Genomic DNA, 16406 nt, shown 5'->3' with positions numbered 1-16406 from the left:
ACAAAAAATTAGCTGGGCATGGTGGTGCGTGCTTGTAATCCCAGCTACTCAGGAGGCTGAGGCAGGAGAATTGCCTGAACACAGGAGGCAGAGGTTGCGGTCAGCTGAGATCGTGCCATTGCACCCCAGCCTGGGTAACAAGAGCGAAATTCCGTCTCAAAAAGAAGAAAAAAAAAAAGAATCATAGATTTATTTTTTGTAACTCTTTGGCTACTGTCCTTGTGTATCCTGACAGCGCCATGTGTGTCAGCCCATGTCAATCAAGATGGGTGGGTGATTATGAAATGCCAGACTTCTAAAATAAATGTTTTGGAATTCAGTGGGTAAATAAATGCTGATTTGGGAAAAAAAAAATACAAAAAATAGCTGAGTGTGATGGCGTGTGCCTGTAGCCCCAGCTACTTGGGAAGCAGGCTAATCGCTTAAACCCGGAAGGCAGAGGTTGCAGTGAGCCAAGATCGCGCCACGGCACTCCAGCCTGGCGACAGAGCAAGACTCCATCTCAAAATAATAAATACGTAAATAAAAATAAAAATAAAAATAAAATACTGGCCGGGGTGGTTTACGCCTGTAATCCCAGTACTTTGGGAGACCGAGGTGGGAAGATGACTGAAGCTAAGGAGTATCACTTGAGCTCAGGAGTTTGAGACCACCCTGGGCAACATAGTGAGACCCTGTGTTTACAAAAATGACACATCACGTGTTACCGAATCACTGGTATTTGGCAGGACAGTGGATACTGGGAACAACTGTGGAGCTCTTTGGAAATTTACCTTAAAAGGGAGGCCTCTCAAAGGCTGGACACCGTGACTCTACAAGGCTGTTTTCAAATCTGCCATGAGGACCCAGCATCTAAGCAGCATCCTGAGCCCTAACGGATGGACAGGTTCTGAGGTCTCGACACCCATTGCACCAGTTCTGCAGCTTTCTAAAGGCATCCGGCACTTTCCACCTTTCTATCGTCATCTTTGCTGGGCCTTACAGCACCGCAGGATCCCGGGGGAGGGTGCTTATCAGTCTCGTTTTGTGTCCCCATGGCACCTAGGGCACCGTCAAGCGCACGGTCCAGAAAGCGCCAATGAAAAGCATAAAAACAGCAAGGGAGCCGGGTGCGGTGGCTCTCGCCTGTAATCCTAGCACTTTGGGAGTCTGAGGTGGGTGGATCACCTGAGGTCAGGAGTTCAAGACCAGCCTGGCCATCATGGTGAAACCCCACCTTAAAAAAAAAAACAGCAAGGGAAGGAGACTGAGGGGCAGACAGCGCGAGTAAGGGCGGGAGAAGGCCCACCCTACGCCCTGCCCCCAGCGGAGCACAAGCCCAGCTTGCGTCCCGACCTCCTGGGTCCGCAAAGCCGGGCCCCACTTAACCGCGTGGACTGCCGGACCCCTCCCGTGCGCAATGACGTCCGGACTGCGGCGCGAGGGGTGGGACCTCAACCGCTGTACAGCCACGGACCAATCAGCGGGCGCCGGACGACCCTTGGCCCAATGACGGCGGCGCGCGGGCACGCTGGGGGCGGGCCGGGCGCGCCGACTTTTCCAGAAGACCCGGATAGTGCCTCCCGGCCACGCCGCGCCGGCTCTGAGCTTTCCGCACGCCGTGTCGCTTCCTTTTCCTTCACTGGAGCCGATATGGCGGCGGTGAAGACCCTGAACCCCAAGGCCGAGGTGGCCCGAGCACAGGCGGCGCTGGCGGTCAACATCAGCGCGGCGCGGGGCCTGCAGGACGTGCTGAGGACGAACCTGGGGCCCAAGGGCACCATGAAGATGTAAGGCGGGGCTGGCGGAAGGGCCGAGCGGGCATCGCGCGCCGCCGCCGACCTGGCGGCCCCGGGACCGCGGACTAGGGCCCCGCAGCCACCTTTTCCTCCGTCCTTCCTGATCGGTCCTGTTCCCTGCTAAGTCCCACCGTCCCGGCCATTTCTCCCTGCGTCGATGTCGTCTCCGTGGAGAACAAAGCGGCTCTAGTGCGCGGCGTTCCCCTCCCTCTGGGGCTTCCAGGCACCCTGAAGACTCGGCACAATCTCTGCTGGGACAGGGTGGGCACTGCCGTCCTCCTGCCTGCGGGAGATAACTGGCCCCCCTATCCCCGGCTCCCTAACGTCTGGGAAAAGCCTGTTTTCTAATGGGACTTTTAAATTTAGTTTTTGTTGAAAAATCAGTCTGATTCATTTCTTCCCCTTAAAACAGGCTTGTTTCTGGCGCCGGAGACATCAAGCTTACTAAAGACGGCAACGTGCTGCTTCACGAAATGGTGAGAGGTGCTCTGCTGGGTCAGAAAGGTCTTGATTTTCCGAACAATGTTTGCTTTGTAGAAAGATTGGCAATGTCCATTTTCAAGGCAGGAGAGCATTCAGAAGTGGCGTGTAATCCGTAATAGTGCTGCCAGTGCCTGGAGTGGGACAGCCCTGCCTTTGAATCTCTACTTTTTTTTTGCCATTTACAGTCGGAGTTAAAGGACTGTCATTGTATATGAAAGTTAATTATAAGAAAATTTGAAAAATGGAGTGGTGTTGACGTAATCACATGGGCAAGATGCTTAAGGGTGGTTTTTTTCTTTTCCTTTTTTTTTTAAGATGGAGTCTCACTTTGTCGCCCAGATACAGTGGAGGGGCGCAATCTCGGCTCACTGCAATGTTCGCCTCAAGGGTTCAAGCGGTTCTCTTGTCTCAGCCTCCTGAGTAGCTGGGATTACAGGCTCGTGTCAGCATGCCCAGCTAATTTTTGTTTTTTTATGTTTTTTTTTTTGAGACAGAGTCTAGATCTATCGCCCAGGCTGGAGTGCAATGGCGTGATCTCCCCTCACCACAACCTCCACCTCCTGGGTTCAAGCGATTCTCCTGCCTCAGCCTCCAGAGGAGTTGGGATTACAGGCACATGCCACAACGCCCGGCTACATTTTTGTATTTTTAGTACATATGAAGTTTCACCATGTTGGCCAGGCTAGTCTCGAACTCATAACCTTGTTATCTGCCTGCCTTGGCCTCCCAAAGTGCTGCGATTACAGGCCCGAGCCACCGCTCCCGGCCTAATTTTTGTATTTTTAGTAGAGACAGGGTTTCGCCATGTTGGCCTGGCTGGTCTTGAACTCTTGACTTCAGGTGATCTACCTGCCTCAGCCTTCCAGAGTGCTGGGGTTACCAGGTGTGAGCCACTATGCTTGGCCGGTTTTTCTCTTATGAAAATACCAATTTCTCGGTTACATCTGCATCTCCAACTGGAAGGGAGAGAAATCTGTCTCTCTGATTTAACATTTTAAAAGTCTGAGGAATGGAGAATATAGATTATTGAGGGGAGTATGCGTTTTACTCTTCCCTAAATTCCCAAAACTTAGCAATTCAAATCCAAGAAAAGGAAATTATTTCCTGCGGATTTGAGTTCAGAGTAATAGTTAAGGTTTTTCTAGTAGTATACCATGTCACCGATATCCAGCTGAAATATCTTTGTATGGACTTGCTGACTTAGGAGGTGGAGTTTCTGTTTTGCATTTTTTACCCAGATTTTACAACTGTACCTCCTAAAATGAAAGCTCAACAGCCTCCACTGTTACTCTGCAGTGACCAAATAATTTAAAAGGAAAAGTGAGGTGTGGTAACTCATGCCTGTAATCCCAGCACTCTGGGAGACCAAGGCAGGTAGATTCCTTGAACTCAGAAATTCAAAAGCAGTCTGGGCTACAGGGCAAAATCCTGTCGAGATTGTGCCACTGCACTCCAGCCTAGGTGACAGAGTGACAGTGAAACGGTCTCCAAAAAATATATATATATGTATATTAAATTTGGATTTTAGTGTGAGAAATACAGCATAAGTAGAGAGAAGCACATTGAACATTCACAATTCAAGTAATTATAGGCTGAGCATGGTGGCTCATGCCTGTAATTCTACTACTTTGGGAGGCCGAGGCAGGTGGGTCACCTGAGGTCGGGAGTTCGAGATCACCCTGACCAATGTGGAGAAACGCCGTCTTGGCTAAAAATACAAAATTAGCTGGGGGCATGGCGGTGCACACCTGTAATACCAGCTGCTCAGGAGGCTGAGGCAGGAGAATTGCTGGAACCCGGGAGGCAGAAGTTGCAGTGAGTCAAGAGCACACCATTGCACTCTAGCCTGGGCAATGGTAGCAAAACTCACTCTCAGAAACAAAAAAGAAAAAAGAAATAATTATAAAATGGACACAGGCACCACCACTGTAGCTAAGAAATAAATCGTTGCTGTCACCTCAGAATTCCCCTCCCACAACACTTCTCTCTAGTCTCCAGAAATCTGTTTTTCAGTTTTTTTTTTTTGAAAAAATGACAAACCTACAAAAGTGATAATTATTATTTTATTTATTTATTTTTGAGACGGAGTTTCGCTCTTGTTACCCCGGCTGGAGTGCAATGGCGCGATCTCGGCTCACCGCAACCTCTGTCTCCTGGGTTCAGGCAATTCTCCTGCCTCAGCCTCCTGAGTAGCTGGGGCTACAGGTGCACACCACCATGCCCAGCTAATTTTTGTGTTTTTAGTAGAGACAGCGTTTCACCTAGTTGACCAGGATGGTCTCGATCTGTTGACCTCGTGATCCACCCGCCTCGGCCTCCCAAAGTGCTGGGATTACAGGCTTGAGCCACTGCGCCCGGCCAAAAGTGATAATTATAATGTGTGTACCCTTTACCTAGATTCCCCTATTGTTTATATGTTGCTCCAGTTATTTTCTATTTTTCCCCTGAATCGTTTAAAAGTAAGTTGCAGATACACCATTTTACCTCTGAATACTGTTTTTTTGGCTTTTTTTTTTTTTTTTTTTTTTTTTTAAGAAACAGTTTTGCCATGTAACACAGGCTGGTTTTGAATTACTGAGTTCAAAGGATCCATCTGTCTTGGCCTCTCAAAGTGCTGGGATTACAGGTGTGAGCTACTACAAGTAACCTTTCCTTTTAAATTAGTTGGTCACAAAGAACAAAAATAAAAACAGGGCCGGGCGCGGTGGCTCACGCCTGTAATCCCAGCACTGTGGGAGGCCGAGGAGGGTGGATCATGAGGGCAACAGATCGAGACTATCCTGGTCAACATGGTGAAACCCTGTCTCTACTAAAAATACAAAAAATTAGCTGGGCATGGTGGCGTGTGTCTGTAGTCCCGGCTACTCAGGAGGCTGAGGCAGGAGAATTGCCTGAACCCAGGAGGTGGAGGTTGCGGTGAGCCGAGATCGCGCCATTGCACTCCAGCCTGGGTAACGAGCGAAACTCCGTCTCAAAATAAATAAATAAATAAAAATAAAAACGACAACAAAAAAATAAATTAGTTGGTCATTACAAAGTAATAGTGGAGGCTGTTGAGCTTTTATTTTTAGAGGTACTTGGCTTATTCTCACCAGAGCCCTACACTTGCCATAAAGAGGCAAGGATGTAAAATGTGTTACTGTTAACTGTTAGCTCTGTCATCTTGAGTAAACTTTTACTGAGCCTCAGGCTTCCTCATCTGTAAAGTAGATAATCTGGGAAATAAATTGCACATGAAAATGTTTTGATGGTTATAACTGCATGTGCATGATAGCTAATTGTGACTTTTTAATTGAAGTAACTTGTAGCCAGACACTTGGGTAGCTTTTTCATGTAGATTATACTTAGAGAGGCCCTTCGTGCATTTTGTTTGTGGTGTATTTAGACTGCTTCATATTGTTTTAAGTGCTTCCTTTTTTTTCTACTTTCAGCAAATTCAGCACCCAACAGCTTCCTTAATAGCAAAGGTAGCAACAGCCCAGGATGATATAACTGGTGATGGTACGACTTCCAACGTCCTGATCATTGGAGAGCTGCTGAAACAAGCGGACCTCTACGTTTCTGAAGTATGCACAACTCTTGTTTCTATATTATTTTACTGTATATGGGAAGTGTCTGATACTTACGTATACAAATGGAAGTGCTGTTAACAGTAGCTGAGGCCATACAGTAGAATTAGGGGGCTTAAATCTGGGCCTTTGTCTTGGTCTAAAACAAATGTGACCTTGGACAGGTTATGGAACCTTTCTTGGCCTGAAAATAATTTTGTAATCAAGTTGCGTTGCCTATGTGATTTGTTTCTTTCTTTAATGTAGATGAATAATTGCGATCTAAAAATGGGATGTTTAGGACTATGCATATTTATTTGTTACGAAAATGCCAACCAAAAGCCTACATTTGGATAAATTCCACTTTTTTAGCCCTGCCTAGTTCCAAGGTTAAAACAAACCTCAGTGAGTATGAATCTATTGTCAGAATTTCCTGGAAAAAGAGAGCAGAGAGTCTAGTAAATGATGTGAATTCGTTTGAGATTACTCCTAGAAAAGGTAGACTAATGCTGCCGTCTGTGGGCTGGGATGCAGTGTCGGTTTTGACATGATTCGGAGTGGTTTGCACAGTGAACACCCAAGTGTGCTTTATAGTTCCCTTGGCCTTGACCCTGTGCTAGAGCATTGCCTGTTCTTCTCCTCTGCATTGAAAGGAATGTTTATCCTTTTAAATGTATTCAGAAAGCCAGCACATGATATAACCTCGTGTTCAAAGGTATGATGATCCAGAGTATCCCTTCAAACATTACCTGAACTTTATCATGAACTATAGTTGCAGGTAATTGAAGATGAAAGTGTTATTGTGTGTTTGTTTTAGGGCCTTCATCCCAGAATAATTACTGAAGGATTTGAAGCTGCAAAGGAAAAGGCCCTTCAGTTTTTGGAAGAAGTCAAAGTGAGCAAAGAGATGGACAGGGAAACACTTATCGATGTGGCCAGAACGTCTCTTCGTACTAAAGTTCATGCTGAACTTGCAGATGTCTTAACGGAGGTGTGCATGAAGTTTTGTCTGTGTCTGTTATAGTTCACCTGTAGCAAATCTCTGATAGTAGAAACATGAGTATACTTACCCATTCAATTCTAAGGCGCTATGTAGGTTCATTTTTGTGGCAATGATACCTAATCTGTGTCTCTAAACTGAAATGAGGAAATTCAAATAATAGTATACCTAACGATAAAAGTAAAACTGGAGCTTCCATTAAAAGGTTTATAAAGTGGAGATTTTGTTCCTGCAAAGCTTCCGGTTACCAGTGTTTTTAGTAAAACAGGAATGTTAGTGATTCTCTGGAAATTACAGATTGAGCTTTCAGAAATGTCAATGACTTCAGTTGTTTACAAGTAATGTATTCTCTCTGCTCATAGAAAAAGACTTAGACCAGTGCAGAGGTTATGAAATGAAGGGACTGTCCGCTTCAGCCTTCTGAAAAGCAACCTGTTTCTACTGCTGCAAACTGGGTTTGCCTAATGGTTATGCTCCTCCTGTTACAGGCTGTAGTGGACTCCATTTTGGCCATTAAGAAACAAGATGAGCCTGTTGATCTCTTCATGATTGAGATTATGGAGATGAAACATAAATCTGAAACTGATACAAGGTAGGTAGTACAATACTATGAAATACTAATGGTCGGGTGTGGTGGCTCACACCTGTAATCCCAGCACTCTGGGTGGCTGAGGCGGGTGGATCACCTGAGGCCAGGAGTTAAAGACCAGTCTGGCCTACATGGGAAACCCCCGTCTCTGCTAAAATTACAAAAATTAGCTGGACGTGGTGGCAGATGCCTGTAATCCCAGCTACTCAAGAGGCTGAGTCAGGAGAATTGCTTGAAACTGGGAGGTAGAGGTTGCAATGAACTGAGACTACACTATTGCACTCCAGCCTGGGTGATAAGAGTCAAACTCCATCTCAAAAAAAATAATAATAAAGTGTGTTTAGAAATTTAGGGGTGCTAGCTGGGCGTGGTGGCTCATGCTTGTAATCCCAGCACTTTGGGGGGCCGAGGCAGGCAGATCACAAGGTCAGGAGTTTGAGACCAGCCTGGCCAACACAGTGAAACCCCATCTCTACTAAAAATATGAAAATTAGCTGGGCATGGTGGTCGGTGCCTGTATTCCAAACTACTTGGGAAGCTGAGGCAGGGGAATCGCTTGAACCTGGGAGGCGGAGTTTGCAGTGGGCCAGGATTGCGCCGCTGCACTGTGGCCTGGGCAACAGAGCTAGAATACATCTCAAAAATCAAAAAGGAAATCTTAGGAGTGCTTTGTACAATATGTATTGTTGGCAAATTTTTTAATGTCTGGATATGAAATAAATATCTATCTGAAGATACAAGTTGGATAAATTGCTAGGTGAATATTGTTTGTACTTTTAGCAATATTTTCTCCTGAAATAAGGTGAATGTTTTGTTTATAGTTAGAATGATTCTGAAAAGTGAACATCATCAGTCATTTGGCGTTTATTGAATTACTAGGTGCAAAGCATAATGAGCAGCAATTTGATTAAAAAAGATTAAAAAAATTTTTTTTTCAAAGACCTAGTTAGAAAACACATTTGTGTTTGTTTTTCCTTTCTTTCTGTAGAGAATGGAGTCTCTATTCTCCAGGCAGTTGCCCAAGCTGATTTTTTTTTTTTTTTTTTTTTTTTTTGAGACGGAGTTTTGCTCTAGTTACCCAGGCTGGAGTGCAATGGCACAAACTCGGCTCATGGCAACCTCCACCTCCTGGGTTCAGGCAATTCTCCTGCCTCAGCCTCCCGAGTAGCTGGGATTACAGGCACGCGCCACCATATCCTGCTAATTTTTTGTATTTTCAGTAGAGACTGGGTTTCACCATGTTGACCAGGATGGTCTCGATCTCTTGACCTCATGATCCACCTGCCTCGGCCTCCCAAAGTGCTGGGATTACAGGCGTGAGCCACCGCACCCGGCCCAAGCTGATTTTTGAATTCATGGAATCAAGATGTCCTCTCTGCCTCTCCAGGGGCTGGGGTTACAGGCACTTGGCAGAAAACATGTTTTTAAAGGACATCATCACAGTTTGACAGCCTATATTGAGACTATCTCTGCAGACTTTTCTATACAGCATACGATCTTCAAGTAATTCAAGAAATAAAGCTGAATGCATGAAAATTATTAATACTTTCTCAGTTCAGTGTTAACATGTTATACACTGTCTGGAAATCCATAACCATAATTCTGTGTATGTTTGAACAGCTTAATCAGAGGGCTTGTTTTGGACCATGGAGCACGGCATCCTGAAATGAAGAAAAGGGTGGAAGATGCATACATCCTCACATGTAATGTGTCACTAGAATATGAAAAAACGTAAGTTGATAGCCCCTTCACAGTGAAATGGAGGAGCTTTGTATTTTAAGTAACTTTTTTTTTTTGAGCGGAGTTTCGCTCTTTTTGCCCAGGCTTGGAGTGCGATGGCACGATCTTGGCTTACCGCAAACTTCAGCTCACAGGTTCTCCTGCCTCAGCCTCCCGAGTAGCTGGGATTACAGGCATGCGCCACCACACCTAGCTGCTTTTGTATTTTTAGTAGAGATACGGTTTCTCTATGTTGGTCAGGCTGGTCTCAAACTCCCATCCTCAGGTGATCCGCCCACCTGAGCCTCCCAAAGTGCTGTGAGCTACGGCGCCGGGCTTAAGTGAGTTACTTTTTTGTGAAACCTCATTTCCCGCTGTAAGGATAATAATCCTCAAATTGGTTTGTGAAAGTTACAGAAAACAGCCTCTGAAGCTGTAACAGGGGGCAGGATTGGAGCTCAGTGAACTTTTGTTAAATCTTAGGACTAATCCAGTTTCAGAAACTACTTTCTTCTCAAAAAACGATTCCCTGTTTTGTGTAAATTTTTTTTTTCTTAATAGAGAAGTGAATTCTGGCTTTTTTTACAAGAGTGCAGAAGAGAGAGAAAAACTTGTAAAAGCTGAAAGAAAATTCATTGAAGATAGAATTAAAAAAATAATAGAACTGAAAAGGAAAGTCTGTGGTGATTCAGATAAAGGATTTGTTGTTATTAATCAAAAGGTGAGAATGAAAATCCAGTGTGTAACCTAAGTGTGGTGTATATCGTCCTTTTGACTTTTAGGGTGAGAGATGTGGGAACTCATTCTTCTTTTCTTACAGGGAATCGACCCGTTTTCCTTGGATGCTCTTTCAAAGGAAGGCATAGTTGCTCTGCGCAGAGCTAAGAGGAGAAACATGGAGAGGTACTTAGCAGATTTAGCTGATTTCACTTTTCCTCATTTTGCAACTGATTTGGGATTATTTCTTTTTCCTTATACTTTATTTTCACGTTTTTCAGCTGTACAATTGCTTGGTAGTAACTACATTCACACTATTGTACGCCCGTCAGCACTGCCCATCTGTAGGGCTTTTCCATTATCACAAACTGAAGCCGTAAACCCATTAAATAGTCACTTTCCGCAGACGCACTTGCTCATAAAGAAAAACCTTACTCTGCATTTCTCCCCCCGCCCCGTCCCTTGTAAACATTTTTACGTTTTTTCTCTGAATTCAGTATACTTTCTCCCAAACAGCTCGCCACAATAAAAACTATTTTTTTTTTTTTTGAGACAGTTTCGCTCTGGTTACCCAGGCTGGAGTGCAATGGCGCGATCTCAGCTCACCGCAACCTCCGCCTCCTGGGTTCAGGCAATTCTCCTGCCTCAGCCTCCTGAGTAGCTGGGATTACAGGCACGCGCCACCGTGCCCAGCTAATTTTTTGTATTTTTAGTAGAGACAGGGTTTCACCTTGTTGACCAGGATGGTCTTGATCTCTTGACTTTGTGATCCACCCTCCTCAGCCTCCCAAAGTGCTGGGATTACAGGCTTGAGCCACCGCGCCCGGCCAAAACCTCCCATTTTCAAGTTTACAACGTATCAAAAGGAGTAAGACAGATACACAAACAGTGGGAACGAATTTTGGACAACAGGGGGAGTGCACTCAGGCAAAACAGACTCAAAACAAACTCAAAACCTGATCTCTTTTTTTTTGAGACGGAGTTTCGCTCTTGTTACCCAGGCTGGAGTGCAGTGGCGTGATCTCGGCTCACCACAACCTCCACCTCCTGGGTTCATGCAGTTCTCTAGCCTCAGCCTCCTGAGTAGCTGGGATTACAGGCACGCACCACCGTGCCCAGCTAATTTTTTGTATTTTAAGTAGAGACGGGGTTTCACCATGTTGACCAGGATGGTCTCGATCTCTTGACCTCGTGAGCTTCTTGGATTTATAGGATTCTCATGCCTCAGCCTCCCAAGTCACTGGGATTACTTGTGTCTGCCACCATGCTTGCTGAATTTTTATTTATTTATTTTTTTGAGATGGAGTCTCGCTCTGTTGCCCAGGCTGGAGTGCAATGGCATGATCTCTGCTCCCTGCAGCCTCCACCTCCCGGGTTCATGCCATTCTCCTGCCTCAGCCTCTCGAGTACCTGGGATTACAGGCGCACACCACCACATCCAGCTAATTTTTGTATTTTTAGTAGAGACGGGGTTTCATCATGTTGGTCAGGCTGGTCTTGAACTCCTGACCTCGTCATCCACCCACCTTGGCCTCCCAAAGTGCGGACATTACAGGTGTGAGCCACCACGCCCGACCTTGTTTTGTTTTTTCAGTAGAGATGGGGTTTTGCCATGTTGGCTAGGCTGGTCTCAAACTCCTGGCCTCAAGTGATCCACCCACCTTAATCTCCCAAAGTGTTGGGATTACAGGCATAAGCCACCATGCCCGGCTAATAAAGAGCTCTTGTCCACCTTTTGATTCCATTTGCTGACTTGGGGAGAGTGATTTAAATGGAGGGTTAAGAGAAAAGGCTAGTTTTCAGCTGGTTGAAGGCTTAGGTTAAAGTACATTTTAAAATGTAATTTTGTGTGTAATTCTGAAAAATTTCTTTCTAAAAATTACTGGTCTTGTCTTTGAATTTCACTGGTAACATCTTTTTAAAAATGCTGTTTTAGGTTGACTCTTGCTTGTGGAGGGGTAGCCCTGAATTCTTTTGACGACCTAAGTCCTGACTGCTTGGGACATGCAGGCCTTGTATATGAGTATACATTGGTAAGTGTAGTTTCTTCTTGAAGATAATACAAGCTTTTGGCTCATGAGTTATTTTTGTTTTGTTTGTTTATTTGAGGTGGGGTCTCCTTCCTACTTGGGCTAGAGTGCAGTGGAGTGATCACAGCTCACTGCAGCCTTATCTTCCTGGGTACAAGTGGTCTTTCATCCTCCCACCTCAGGCACCTGAGCAAATGGGACCACAGACGTGTGCTACAATGCCTGGCTAATTTATTTTTGTGTAATTTTTGTAGAAACAGGGTCATATTGTGTTGCCCAGGCTGGTCTTCACCTTCAGCCTCCCAAAGGGCTGAGATTACAGGCATGAGCCATGATGCCTGGTTCATGAAGTTTTTAGCAGAAAAATTAATTGAAATTCAGGATCAGTTTGTTGTTTATATACATTTTGAAGGTTTTTGTGTAGTAATGGGAAGTCATTGGTGGGGAAAATCACATGTGATTTTGCAAAAAGAGATACTTTGTTTTAATGTGATCAAGTTTGTTCCTTATTAATATGCTACTTGTCATTCTCTGTAATGACACAAATCCTGCATTTGAAAATCATCTTTCTTCTACACATAGGGAGAAGAGAAATTCACCTTTATTGAGAAATGTAACAATCCTCGTTCTGTCACATTATTGATCAAAGGACCAAATAAGCACACACTCACTCAGATCAAAGATGCAGTAAGGGATGGCTTGAGGGCTGTCAAAAATGCTATCGATGATGGTAAGATCCTCTCCGTATTTCAGTTGTGTTACATTGTTGTGCTGCTCTGAAAGGCATGGCTGAATACTGTGTTCTTTTATCAGTAGTTTACACAGCCAGACACCATGCAAAAGCAGTCTTCACTTGAGAATGGCAGGTGGTATGCTAAGGTGTTTGATAGCATATCACTATTAAAGGTGAATACAAATAAATGAACTAACACCAATCTGTAGAAAGAGCTGCCAGTAGCTAGTGAAGCCATTCTGGTCGAACCATTCTATTTTGATATATTAGTTGCTTGTATTGTCACTTTCAAATGCAGTACTTTAATTGATGTGGTTGCAGTGAATTTGTAAGAAATTAATGGCTTTCATGTGGTTTATTATTTGTAATTAGTTCTACAGTTTTCTTAGCATTTTTCTTTTCCCCCGATCCAAACAGGCTGTGTGGTTCCAGGTGCTGGTGCTGTGGAAGTGGCAATGGCAGAAGCCCTGATGAAATACAAGCCCAGTGTCAAGGGCAGGGCACAGCTTGGCGTCCAAGCATTTGCTGATGCATTGCTCATTATTCCCAAGGTGTGTACACTTTTAACAGTTAGTCTTCAAATCTTCAGCTGATCAAACCTTATTGATAATGTAGGTTTTATTCATAATGTGGATTTTGGATAAGCAAGTTTGATCAGTTTTCTTCCTTCCTCATCATCCAAATGTATTTTGTTTCTCTGGGAGGCCTGAATAGCTGACATTTCAGATCCAAGAGCTAACCTGTAGTTTAGTATTTACAATATTAGGGGTTATACTTGTGTACAGACTTGCTTTTTGATTTGTGTGTTTTACTTAAACTGGTAGCATTGTTATCTATTAAATACTAATTTTGAGATATAGTTTATGGCTGGTATATTGCTGCTGGGTTTGGGGTTGGTAAGAGAGTTGATAGCAAGTTGTGTCTGGTTATTCCCTGAAGGGAACACACATAAATGTTCTGTCTTCATGCAGTGAAATTATTTATTCCTTTTTTTTTTTTTTTTTTGAGACAGAGTTTCACTCTTGTTGCCCAGGCTGGAGTGCAGTGGTGTGACCTCAGCTCACTGCAGCCTCAGCCTCCTGAGTAGCTGGGATTACAGGTGCCTGCCACCATACCTGGCTAATTTAAAAAAATTTTTTTTTATTTTTAGTAGAGATGGGGTTTCATCTTGTTGGCCAGGCTGATCTCGAACTCCTGACCTCAGGTGATCTGCTTGCCTCAGCCTCCCAAACTGCTGAGATTACAGTTGCCGAGCCACCGCGCCTGGTCAAGTTTTCTTTCTCTCTCTCTCTCTCTTTTTTTTTTTTTTTTACTATCAATTCTTAGTTCCTGTTTTCTCAACAATTAAATTTGTTTACTTTAGGTTCTTGCTCAGAACTCTGGTTTTGACCTTCAGGAAACATTAGTTAAAATTCAAGCAGAACATTCAGAATCAGGTCAGCTTGTGGGTGTGGACCTCAACACAGGTAAGAGAATGCAACTGCTTGTACAGGGAAAACTAGATACAATACATGTGAATTGAAGCCAGGAATGATTAAAAATGGCACCAAAAAAAAAAAATCTTTTGCTTTGCAATTCGACACCAGTACTATTAGGGAACTCTGGGTTCTCTAAAATGGGATGAACTAGGATATTACTAAAAAATGGGATGACTAGTTATTATAATTAAGGGAATAGAGTAGACATGAATACTTTTGGGATACAGTTTTGTTGGAGATATTGAGTGGTGGTAGATGGTTCAGATTAATGTTGAAGTATTTTCATACAGTATTGCCTTACCCAGTCTTTAATCAAGTACTATGATAAGAAAATAGATATGGTGATTATATTCATGGGTGAAAAACAGCTAAAGATAGCAAACAATGCCAGAAAAGGGGATCTGGAAATCTAATGAAATGGTGACAGCCCTAATCTTAAGTCCCTGTAACAAAACAACACATATACGAGTACACAGTAGGAGATCGATAACAGGTGCATCCATGCAGTATGTGCAGGACCTGTTGTCAACATTATTTAATAAACAAAGTTTCTGGAATTAGGGAAATGATAGTCTATTTTAGCTAGATTATAGTTGAAGTGCCCTACTTTAGTATGGTAAACAGAAATGTATCCAGGAGAAGAGAGGGGTATTCAGGTCTTTTAAGTAGAAGTCAGATGCTCATCAAATATTGTGAATAGGGGTCATGATTTAGAGTAGAAAATTGGGCTAACAGAGAAGGTCTGAATTCTCATAGTTAACACTGGAGGAAATGAGTCATCAGTGTTAAGCAAAGCCACACACGATATTGTTGGTTCTTACTGACCTAAGGTTTGGTTGCCTTTCAGGTGAGCCAATGGTAGCAGCAGAAGTAGGCGTATGGGATAACTATTGTGTAAAGAAACAGCTTCTTCACTCCTGGTAAGTTTGGGAAAATGAAAACTACTCTTTTCATGTGGTGTATTCCGTTTAGTTGTTCCTTTTCCCCCACGAGTAATGTGATCAGCTGGAAGTATGGAGACTGAACTAGCCAGAGCTCTGATGTGTAGAGGGAAGGGGGAAATTTAACTGGATGTAATGTGTGCAGATTAGTTGGAAGTGGGAACTTGAGTCAAATTAGGGCTTCTATTCATCTGAGCCATCTAATTTTTGTCGCCCTTTCAGCACTGTGATTGCCACCAACATTCTCTTGGTTGATGAGATCATGCGAGCTGGAATGTCTTCACTGAAAGGTTGAACTGAAGCTTCCTCTGTATCTGGATCTTGAAGACTCTGCAAAGTGATCCTGAGGAATACAGCTGTGGAATTTTGTCCAAGCTTCAAATGATTTTCAAAGGAATTTTCCCATATGAAAAAAGAGAACACTGGCATCTGTTGAAATTCAGAAGCTCTGAAATTATAATTACAGTATTTTTTTAATTGCACTGAAGTGTACACACATAAAGCAGGTCTTTCACCCAGTGAACAGGATGTTTTGCTTTAGCAGCAGTGACGTAAAATTCCATGTTAGATAAGCATATGTTGCCTACCTTGTTATTAAATATTCCTTGAAAAACAAATTTTAATGGTTTAATAATTTCATGTGGATGTATGTTAGATTACCCAACAGTACCCTATTGGTATAAGCATTTGGTTTTAAGATTTTTATGCTAATATAAATAACGCTTAAGTAATTTAAAATTTTGAGAGCTTCCCTGTTAGTATAAATTTCTGAGTAAATTCATTGGATCTGATGGACTTTTCATGCTTTGAAATGGCTTTGCTAAAATGCTCCCCCCACCAAGTTAAGTTGTAGGAAATGGGAAGGGGATAAACTAGAGGCAAGGGAGTTGAGAGAGCTACAAGGGTAAAGGGGCAAAAACAGAGGAGGCAGAGGCAAAAAGATAGTGCGTGGTGACTACGGGCTACGGTTATCGGTGAAATTTGAGATTTGCAGGCTGCATTTGCAGACTTATGAAATTTTGCTTATGCAAAATACTCATCCCCAAACCTCTAGCGTCATATTTTTCTCACCCGAATTACTGTGTTTCCACGAGATTGTTGTATAGTGGGCCTGCCTCTGCAGCCCTTGAAGGTGAAGTTGTGTTACTAGGTTGTGTATTTTGAGGGCTCCGCAGTGGCCTGCAGTGAGTGTGCAATAAATGTTCAGTTGAAACCTCCTTTGTGGTCTTGCAATGGTGTGACGCACAAAAGCAATCTCAAAGGGAATGGAAACTGTCCAAAGGTTCAAAGAAGTCATGAAGGGGCTTCTAGGACGGCAGGGACCCTCGGCGCGCCTTTTCTTAATTTCCTGGGTGGCTGTCAGATTCCCCCTGCTAAACCGGGTGCTGGG

The 16406-nt window shown here is 43.7% G+C and overlaps 2 protein-coding genes and 2 non-coding genes across 5 annotated transcripts in view; 3 read left to right on the top strand and 1 right to left on the bottom strand.

Moving 5' to 3' along the window:
* PSPH (phosphoserine phosphatase) overlaps positions 1 to 1404 on the bottom strand; it is a 42550-nt gene extending 41146 nt beyond the window's left edge. The window contains exon 1 of the mRNA XM_035291929.3: positions 774 to 1404. The gene's annotated coding sequence lies outside the window, so the exon portion shown is untranslated. The remainder of the gene's footprint in view (positions 1 to 773) is intronic.
* Positions 1405 to 1541: 137 nt separating this feature from the next.
* CCT6A (chaperonin containing TCP1 subunit 6A) lies at positions 1542 to 16233 on the top strand. 2 transcript variants are annotated; one of them, XM_002759787.6, is made up of 14 exons: positions 1542 to 1769; positions 2191 to 2254; positions 5693 to 5827; positions 6627 to 6800; positions 7298 to 7401; positions 9019 to 9129; positions 9679 to 9838; positions 9938 to 10020; positions 11771 to 11867; positions 12447 to 12594; positions 13015 to 13148; positions 13961 to 14063; positions 14923 to 14995; positions 15239 to 16233. In XM_002759787.6, the coding sequence occupies exons 1-14, from the start codon at positions 1633 to 1635 to the stop codon at positions 15309 to 15311; spliced, it is 1596 nt and encodes a 531-aa protein (XP_002759833.4). In that variant the 5' UTR covers positions 1542 to 1632; the 3' UTR covers positions 15312 to 16233. The 2 variants fall into 2 exon arrangements, with proteins under 2 accessions (XP_002759833.4, XP_035147808.1); XM_035291917.3 differs by having other exon boundaries at positions 1542 to 2039.
* On the top strand, positions 6372 to 6505 carry LOC118151948 (small nucleolar RNA SNORA22). The gene has a single exon (XR_004740340.1). It is a non-coding gene; the product is annotated as a small nucleolar RNA SNORA22 (small nucleolar RNA).
* Positions 12648 to 12782, top strand: LOC118151943 (small nucleolar RNA SNORA15). The gene has a single exon (XR_004740335.1). It is a non-coding gene; the product is annotated as a small nucleolar RNA SNORA15 (small nucleolar RNA).
* Positions 16234 to 16406: the final 173 nt, after the last annotated feature.

The sequence above is a fragment of the Callithrix jacchus genome, chromosome 2 (genome assembly GCF_049354715.1).
Source record: "Callithrix jacchus isolate 240 chromosome 2, calJac240_pri, whole genome shotgun sequence".
NCBI lineage: Eukaryota > Metazoa > Chordata > Mammalia > Primates > Cebidae > Callithrix > Callithrix jacchus.
The sequence above is the reverse complement of the archived record's forward strand: the minus strand, read 5'-3'. Positions and strand labels throughout refer to the sequence as shown.

Bases quoted from the DNA above. Each gene is read 5' to 3' on its own strand.
- CCT6A (XM_002759787.6), top strand. From the start codon at position 1,633: ATGGCGGCGGTGAAGACCCTGAACCCCAAGGCCGAGGTGGCCCGAGCA. The intron at 1,770-2,190 runs GTAAGGCGGGGC...CCCTTAAAACAG, and splicing joins CCCAAGGGCACCATGAAGAT to GCTTGTTTCTGGCGCCGGAG. The intron at 10,021-11,770 runs GTACTTAGCAGA...ATGCTGTTTTAG, and splicing joins AAGAGGAGAAACATGGAGAG to GTTGACTCTTGCTTGTGGAG.